This window comes from Phalaenopsis equestris, unplaced genomic scaffold, assembly GCF_001263595.1.
Source record: "Phalaenopsis equestris unplaced genomic scaffold, ASM126359v1 Scaffold000258, whole genome shotgun sequence".
Classification (NCBI taxonomy): domain Eukaryota; kingdom Viridiplantae; phylum Streptophyta; class Magnoliopsida; order Asparagales; family Orchidaceae; genus Phalaenopsis; species Phalaenopsis equestris.
This window is the reverse complement of record NW_018164700.1, coordinates 8,804-18,452: the sequence shown is the minus strand read 5'-3', so window position 1 is coordinate 18,452 and position 9,649 is coordinate 8,804. Positions and strand designations below refer to the sequence as shown.

The 9,649-nt window shown below is 30.3% G+C and overlaps 1 protein-coding gene across 1 annotated transcript in view; it reads right to left on the bottom strand.

Annotated features, from left to right (window-relative positions):
• Window positions 1-4,385, bottom strand: part of LOC110024561 (membrane-anchored ubiquitin-fold protein 1-like) — an 11,624-nt gene extending 7,239 nt beyond the window's left edge. The window contains exons 1-2 of the mRNA XM_020724604.1: window positions 4,236-4,385; window positions 3,895-4,095 (exon numbers count right to left, since the gene is read on the bottom strand). Of these exons, the coding sequence (XP_020580263.1) occupies window positions 3,895-4,027 (133 nt within the window). The 5' untranslated portion in view covers window positions 4,028-4,095; window positions 4,236-4,385. The remainder of the gene's footprint in view (window positions 1-3,894; window positions 4,096-4,235) is intronic.
• Window positions 4,386-9,649: the final 5,264 nt, after the last annotated feature.

Below are 9,649 nucleotides of genomic sequence, written 5' to 3'. Positions count from 1 at the left end.
TGCAAACTACAAAAATGAAGTTTCTTATAAAACACTAAAACAGGGAAAATGAAAGATTTAATTGAGCTACATTTTTTTTTTCACGACTACATTCCTTCGCAGCATACACAATTCTAAGTTGCATCATAAGTTGGGTTGTAATATTCTATAATTGAAAAGGCCCACTAAAACTACTAACACATGAAAACTAGCTGTTGAACCACAAAACAGTATTAGAAGAGAAGTTTTGGTTCATGTGGAAACACGTTGAAAACAAACTTAGAGATATGCAATTTACTGAAGGCTCAAAGACTTTCAAATAGCCAACATGAGAAGAATATGTGATTTTATAGACTAGAAGGGCATTTTCAAAGATATAAATATCCAAAATTTGACTAATGATAACTTGTTTAATCACATGAACCTGCTTAACAATTATTTTTAATAAATATTAGGGGTATGTGATACCTGCAAGACCATTAGGATTTACATGTGAAACAATGCTAAAGATCCAATTGTAAGACTTCTAAAAATATGGGACAACATGAAGCAACCTCTTAACCACTAAGACTCGGGTAATAATTTACCAAAGATTTTATCAATCAATTTCTTAGAGCATTTTTTATCCTATATTATGCCTACCCAAACCATTAAGCTATCTTTTTTACAATCAAATATTCATTTAATGTTACTCCTACAATCCCTATCAACAATATTTTATGGCCCACAAAAGCATGCACAACGCCATATTGGAAACTAAGAACATATAAATCAAATAACATCAAGAGGGTAACACTAAAACACCATTAGAATTACTGCAAATGTATTTATTAAGTAACCATAGTATGATTATCCTATCCATATTTAAAATTGTGCAACTTGAGGAACACATCAACACAATTGAGTAGATGTGGGTCTCGAGCAAATCAGCCGAGGCGTACACCTCGCATTTGGTGAGGCACACCCTCGCTTCAATTAGAAGGAGGCATGTGTATCCTTCATTTTATTTTTATTTCCTTAATTTTAATGTTACTCCTACAATCCCTCTCAGCAAAAATTTACAGCAGATTTCACTATAGTGTTGTTGAAAATATGGATGTTCATTTTTTTAAACATCTTTTTTTTTTTTGGTGAGAATCATGTATTCCCAAACCTTTAATTGAAAAATAAATAAATAAACACATTGCATGCTATTTCATGTTGAATAACATTTGGAAATACTTTCATAACCAAAAAGGATAAAAGACTCGATGAATATCAATTTATTTGCATATAGGCATTTTTAAACTATTCTTATTTATCACCTAACCACATATTTAGAGTAAAATAAGTTTTTTTTTAATGTTAAATAGATATTGATTTATAAATAACAAAATTATATAATATAATTCAGATAACCATAGTAATTGATTTATAAGTAAACTTATATTTTTATCAAGAACCTAATTTATCTATAAAATAGCTTAGATATGCATTATAAATAAAACATTTCATGAAATATACTTGTAAAGAACACAAGAAAAGCTAAAATGTACGATGCCACATCATAAGAGTGACCTAAATGCAAATTCCATATGATAGAGAAGCTTTGCTCATCATATGGGTGCCTTCAGAATAACTAGCATTAATAACTCTTAAAGTGATTATCTTATTCAATGAATTATGGCTAGGAATGCATTATGAAAATAGCCAAAAGAAGAATTGAATAAAATTAGCATAAACAAATGTGTTTAAAGTCACGTAGGAGTGGACGCACGATGTGCAATAAAGAACAAAAATTGGGGCTAGAACAAAATAATTAATGCAATGGAAAGTTGAAACTCCTTACAATCCCATTCCATATAGATTCTTTTATATGCAAGAAGAAGCCAATAAAAATTTTTTTCCTTAAAACTTTTCATTACTAAAAAATAATGCCAAAGTGCTATGGAATAGGGGTTGTGACTGGAATAAAATAGGCAATCAATGTGAGAATGGAATTAAAACTCTTACCCATTCCACTCCACATGCATTTTTCTCATATGTGGGTAGGAAAAATACTATAGAAAATGACAATTCCTATGAAAACTAAACCTAAAAAACAAACTCTTTCTACCTTGAGAACTCCATCAAATATCCTTGAAAGGCAAGTACCACCACAATATCATGTCATATGTCTTAACCTAGATAGCAAATTCTTCAAAGAACACGGAGAGGAACAAAATTAACATTAAAAGTTATGAAATTTTTGAGAATTTGAAAGAAGAAAAACATGCATGAAAAAAATTGCAGAGAAGATAAAACAAAATAAAGAGTAGGAAAACTAGCCTCATCTTTAGTCATGTATGTTAGAACATAATAAGTATTCTCCCACATCTTGGGCTATGGGCTAAATAGCATGGCTCCAATCATAACCCCTCAATTGTGATATTATTTTAAAGTTAGTGAAGCTTAGTAGCATTCTAGCAGGTGATTTTGAAAACAAGAAATAAAAATGCAAAATATTCATTACATATAAATTACATTAGTTTTCATCGAAAGCCTTGTTGGTTCAATGGCCAAACAGTAAACGCATATGTAAAACCCAACCTCCTGCAATGGAGAATAAGGGAGAAGCTAACATGACAACATAAGCCTAATAAATATATGAACAAAAAAATTGCAGCGACTTGAGAGAAAAAAAAAGGACCAAACCCTTATAAATGCCGATTATTCTCAAAAGCAAACTTGAACAATTTCATGACAAACGTTGCCATAAAGCTGAAAACATATCAAGCAATATTGAGCAAATGAAAATATTCCTTACTATAATAAAATTAAAAACTAAATTAAAGTGCCAAAATGAATCCAAATCAAACAAAATCTCAAAGCAAAAATGAATTTTATCAACACAAAACAAACACCCTCAATTAAATTTGTCTAACTCAACCAAAAAGAATAGTTAATATAACTATGGTTCGGACCTAATCCAACTATTTGGTGACTTGTTCTGCCCCCACCCATGCGGTCTGTTAAAAAGGGCAGCAACTTGTTTGTAAAAATAGTTGTTGACCTGTTGTGGTAAAAGTAAACTCTTTTAAAGTTGATGAAATAACTGAATATTATAGACATTTTTTGTATTTCAAAAAAAAAAAAGATAGAAAAAAAAAAAACATATGACAACTTTCTTACAGCTACCGCACTCAAACATATATGGTTGTAAAAAATTACTTGTCAGCACAAAAAATTTTAAAAAGCAGCAAAATAATTACAGTCAAACCTAATTGTTGCAATGATTTAAAATGCAAAACAGCAAAAAACTATCCCAAACTGGCCCTTAATCATGCATTTGAATAAGCTTATGGAAAGCAAAGATTATTAAAAGACACACAAGGTGTCCTTCAATTAATAAGGACAGTATTAAAATCATGCGAACACCAACCAACCAAAAGGGAAAATAAAAGGAAGTTCTTTGAATGCCAACAATTCAGCATTTTAAAGCATGAGTTCTACATCGCTATGATAGAAGTTTTTTAGGCGAGTTGATCAAGCTAGATTACTAAGAAAGGAAATAAATTGGCCCAAATGGTAAAATTCCCATAAGAATTTTCAAATAATTACAATCTCAAGTCATGCAGAAACAAACAACTAAGGAATTACAGCTTTCCAAAATTGACAGCTCAATTAGCTAAAAGTTTGCCTTAACAGAAGAAAAAATCCGACCTTGATTTAAAAATAACTATCAGAGCTTCTCAGAATAAATAATGGCAGAAGGATAGAATGTAAAACAAGAAAAACATTGTTAGATACCACCGCCTGATTCTAAACTATCTGAAAACAAAACTCCATCATATTTAAAATTCAATACTAGTTTAAAATCACAATCAAATATAACATGAAAACCAGCAGTTATTTTCAAAATAAATTTATCTTGTTTATTATTGGATTGGGAATCACCTTTGGGCCATTCGGCAAGAATGCTCTCTTTCAAAGTGGAAACAGTTGTAGCTTCCGTATACTTTTTGGGGCCGATATCCGATCCATCAGGTAACCTAAACTTGATCTCTAGTTGCTCCTGGACCACCGACATCTTCAAGAATCACAAGCCTTTACAGAATCCAACGATCCTCTCCAAGAACAGCAAACTCTATCTTGTTCCTGCCAAAAATAGAAACCCAGTTCATCATCGGTGTTTAGAGCTTAGAGTCAATCAAGCATTAAAAAAACAAATCAAATAACAGCCGAATAAACTAAAGAAAAAGGGACAGACTAATCGAACACAGAAAACGGCTTCCCACCTGATATCAAATTCAGCCCTAATCTCGATCTGGATTTCTTCCAAAACCCCAAATGCCAAACTTAACTCTTCTCCTAAATCGCCGAAAATCCCAACCAAAGCCCCAAGACCTAATTGGGGCTCCGCCAAAAAAACCCTCTCCGGTTGCCGCATGCCGCCTCCGCCAAAAAAACCCTCTCCGTTTGCCGCCTGCCGCCTGCCGCCTGAACGCGACTCGAAGCAAAGCCCAGATTGCCGTCTCTACAGATGAGCTCCACTCGGGAGTCCAACTTGTAAAGTTCGAAAAACAAAAAGCCGGCAGCTTTAATGAACAAAAGGATAGGTTAAGAGATCGAGAGAGGAGGAAGGACGAAGAAGAAGCAGAGAGGGATCGAAATTCTGAAGGATTTGACGGATTTTTATGGTCAAATTTATCCCTCCATCTCTCCTCGACTTCATTAAGTGCTAGTGACACCATTAAGAATCTGTGGAAGTTTTCTCCGTGTCTCTCTCTTTTTTTTAACTATTTATTTATAGTTTTACGGCAAGCCAAACCAGATTAAAAGAAAAGGTAAATTTCTAAATGCCAATTTGCACAATTTCTTTCATTTATTGCATTTTAGTCTTCATTTAGAACATTTTTTGTTTAAGGTAAGATTTAAATTAGACTTGACTATTTTAGTTTAAAATTTTATAATGCGTTTCTAAATCTTGCCTCATAAAATTTTATATTTAGTGAGATTTGATAAATATCTACTAAAATTTAAAAAAATATTACATCAAGACTCTGCACATAGAGTTACGTGTGGAGTCCAATAAAATTATGTCACGTGGAAAAAAAAATGTCCGGTAATATAAGGGAATATTTCTCCGGTGTTATTCAGGTGTTATTGTGTGTTATTCAAGTATTATTGGTGTGTTATTGTGCTATTATAACACCGGGAATATTCTCATAACACAGTAACTCTTGAATAATACGAAATAACACGAGGAGAATATTTCATGTATTACCGGGCCGATCACCTCAACGGCATAATTTCATTGGACTCTGCACGTAACTCTACGTGCGGAGTTCTAATATATTATTTTTTTCTAAAATTTAAGATTAATAAGATTGTAATGTAAGAAAACTATTTTAGCATTTTGTGCAATCAAATAAGTATATAATCAAGATTTATTAAATCTTACTAAAATTGAAAATTCAATTAATTATACCATTCAAATTTACTAAATGCTATGACATATTATCTTAATAGAATTTTTAGTTTTCTTTTTTTGGGTTCAAAGAGAGAATTCATTGAATTCAAATTTACTAAAATTTTATTTTTAACCAAACAAACCCTTTAATGAATCTTTTATTTATTGCTTTCTTGACATTGACATGTGTTATTTAGACAATTAAAGGCTTTGATAATGTTTTTTAATTAAAAATATGACATAATGTTAGTTATAGAGAAGTAACCATTATTTTTATGTTAAATAAGAAAATTATTCCTCCTTTATGTGGGACCATCAACTAAAAATTGTCTTATATCATGAAGCTTCCTTCAAGTGTAACTCCCAAGCAAAATAAACTTCATGTCCTTGCAACATGCTTTGGACATGACAAGAATTTTGTATGTTTTATGTGTTGATTATTTTTTTAAGGTATACTTTTGAGTTAAATGACATGTTCACTTGACTTTGACTTCATGACTTAAAGTCTATGTCTTGTATTTCAACATATACCAATTAAATAAAAACTTCTTCAAGATTAAAGAATAATAAAATGACAAGTAAGGTTATATAATGTACAAGAAATTGACTACATAAAAGAAAATAGCATGTAATTGTAAATTTGAGTATAGAACTTTAAATATTATTTGTCATGGAAGCAATTTGGACAAGTGTTTACCACATAAGAGAAAATACTTCTTAGGCAAAATCACTTTATTTTTGCTTTATATTCTTATTTTCTTGCTTTAATTACTCGAACTTTATTGTCCATTTATTGAATGTTAAACTTTGTGCTCTAGTCCTTAATTATTTAATTACTACACACTAAGCATTATATTTATATTCAACATGTATAATATGTTTGTGTTCTTGTGTATGTGCTTAGTGGATTAACTATCAACTATAATTGTTATCAATTTAAACATAGCTTCATAGTTATAGACTCACTTGATTATCAATTAGATCGCAATATAAGTTCATTAGTGTGTTAATGTCTCACTAATGTTAAGTTATTTTCTTAGAAAAATGTGTTATATAATATACCTATAGTAATATTATTTTCATTAGGGCAAACACTTGTTCATTTTTTAAGATTTGTTTATTTTCATATGATGTGTATCATATCTTTTATAATCATACACTTGTGCATTATACTTGCATATTGAAGTATTATATTAATCAATTATATTAGTGTATTTATTATGAGGGTTCGATTTGATAGAATTTTGAAAAAATTTTCAAGGGAGCCATTGATGTTCCTTTAACTAACAATGAATGCTAATTTACTTTTAATTGTTGATGGATTCTTTTATGTTGACGTGCAAGTTATTTACTAATTAATCCTAATAAATCATATTCATTAATTTTAAAAATATTTTAACATTTTTTTTTGTAAAAGAGTACATTTTTATCTCAGTGCCACACTAAGATTTGCACGCACGTACACATATAAGAAAAGTTGAGATAACTAATTTTTTTTATGTGAAAGCTATAAAATGAGCAAGAAATCATGGAATCTTACATGATTACAATAGACAACTATAAAAGTAAGATCTATTGTAACATTCAACATTGTGGTATATCTTTAGCTTCTAAATGTCAATTTTGCTCTGAAATGGAGGATGTTTATCACCTTTTTGTTCAAAGCAACACTATTGCTTTCATTTGGGAATGGATGGATTCAATCATCAATAAAAATTTCTTTCAACTTAATATCACTTTAAATATGCTTATAAGCAATCAGTTAGCCCTTACTCCCTCAAATTCTAGGAATCATATTATTCATATTATTTTATCTACTTATTATGTGGTTTATTTCGAATGCTGATAATAACTCAAAGCATCAGAAGATTAATATGGATCAATATTCTATCTTTTTTTAATATTTTCCATAGAATTAACTTCTTAAGTAGAGCCAATTTAATTGATTCTAAATACTTTAAAGGCTTTCGACATGCTCTATCCACCTTTCGTCTTTAGGATTTGGAGCATCTTAATCCCTACCCTATTAAGGTGAATTGGTTTGCTCCTAGGTTAGGGTGGATGAAATCCAATAAGGATGGCTCAATCTCCAATAGATTTGGCAGCTTTGGTGGTATCTTGAGAGACCATAAGGGTATTTTTTAATTATTTTTGCTTGCCGGATTCATACTTCTTCCTTTGTTTATATCAAATTATTTGCCCTAAAAGAGAGCTCAATCTTAGTTATTCCTCTTAATTTTTGTATGTGTAGTTTAAGTTATATGTTAAACTGGTGGTGCAACTTTGTTTAAATTTTGGTATGAATAATACTGTCAATTGTAACATTTTCTATAAATTGTGTGAGATTCATTATCTTTTGAATTCTATTAATTGGAAAATGCCAAATATTTTCAGAGAATGTAATTTTGTTACTGATTTTTTGGTGAACTAGGGTTTGGCTTCATAATTATTAATTATATTTATATGCTAATTTGGTCTTCCTTATCTTCGATCATATTAATTTTTTTTTTTGCTTAGACATGTTTGTTGTTCAGTTTTTTTATTCTTATAGCTTATTTTGCTTGGTTGCTTCAGTTTAGGGCTTATTATGATATCTCGTGGGTTTATTTTGGTGTTTCTTGTATTTCTCTATTGAATAACATCCTTTTATACTGTGTGTTGGCTTTATTTCATTTCTTTTACAGTTTTTTTGCACTTTTGTGCTGAGTTGGTTTGTAAACTCTATGGTTATGTTGTTATGGCTGTTGGGCTGGTTTTTATTGTTTGTAGGCTTATTTTGTTGTATTGGTTGACCTTGTTGGTTTGGGTGGTGCATTTATTTGTTGTGGAGGTGCTCTTGATTTTGGGCTATATGGCCTTCCTTTTGGTGCTTGGTGGTGGTGGTTGCTCTCTACTCTATTGCTCATTGTCTTTGATTGTTATTGCATTTTCATCTTCTTTTATCTCTTCCTTTATGTTAGCTTTCCGCTCCTTCTGGTTTTTCTTTGTTTGGTTGTTCCTGCTCAGTCTTAGCTCCATGCAGGTTCCCGCTAGTTTTTTTTTGCACTTTTGTCTTAGCTTCTTACAGGTTCCAACTAATTCTTCTTGTGCTTTTGGCGATTCAACGTGTTTCTTTTTGGAGTTTTTTTTATTGGATCTTTTTTGCTTATGTTGTATCCCTAGGAGCGGATCCCCTAGATTTTTGTTTATGTCAGTTGTATTTCGTGTGTAGTGAGGATCCTCTTTTATACTCTGTATTCTTTATTTAAGATATATAAAAATCCCTTTGGGGTTCTTAAAAAAAAAGAAGATGAGATTACAAAGAATGAAGCACTAACTTGCTCTTCAATGATTTAAATAAAATAGATTGGAGAAATATTGAAGAGTTATAATGACAATCAAAAGATAGATGGCAGTTGTTAGATGTCAATATCATTAACAGATGATGCAGAAGAGGAGATCAATGGTGGTTGATGACGAATGGGGAATGAAAATTAGGTGATGATGGTTAAGCAGAATGATCAAATGATATTATCAAATGATGATAATGGAGTGATCATGATCAAACATTGAAAAATATAACAAACAATCAAATGATGAGGTAAATCAACAATGGTCGTGTGATTGTAATCAGGTGATGACAATTATTAAAAATGATCGTTAGCTTTAATTATTTGCCAAAAATTTAGAGCTCTTCATATCTCCAAGACCTCTTTTAGTTTATACTATCTTCAAGCGAATGATAGATATATTTATTTTATTTTGATAAGTGAAGTTTTTATGATTTTAACCAACATCTTCAAACACCATAAAATGAGTTGTATTAATAATATTAGAATTGTGGTATTTTGGGCCCTTTTAGTTTCTCTTATTAAGATGATACTTTTTATTATACACATAATATTTAATTATTTAATCCCTTGGATGGTATTATTACATATGTAATTATGTTTTAAGTGATTAATTTGGGTTCATTTGAACCATCATTAAGACACTTTCAATGTCATTTGATTTTATTTAATAAAGATAATGATTTTAACAATATGTTTGCATAAATCAAAGAATAGATGAACATGAAATTAATTCTAACAAAAATCAATTTAACTATTAAATTACGATTCATACTTATTCAAATGAATTTCTTGAAGAAATGTTATTTGCCACTATTTTTTTTTAACTAAATCTCCATCATCGAAAAAAAAATGTGATATAAAATATGTGTGTTATTCACATTTAGTTGTGAGTTATATCATGTTAATT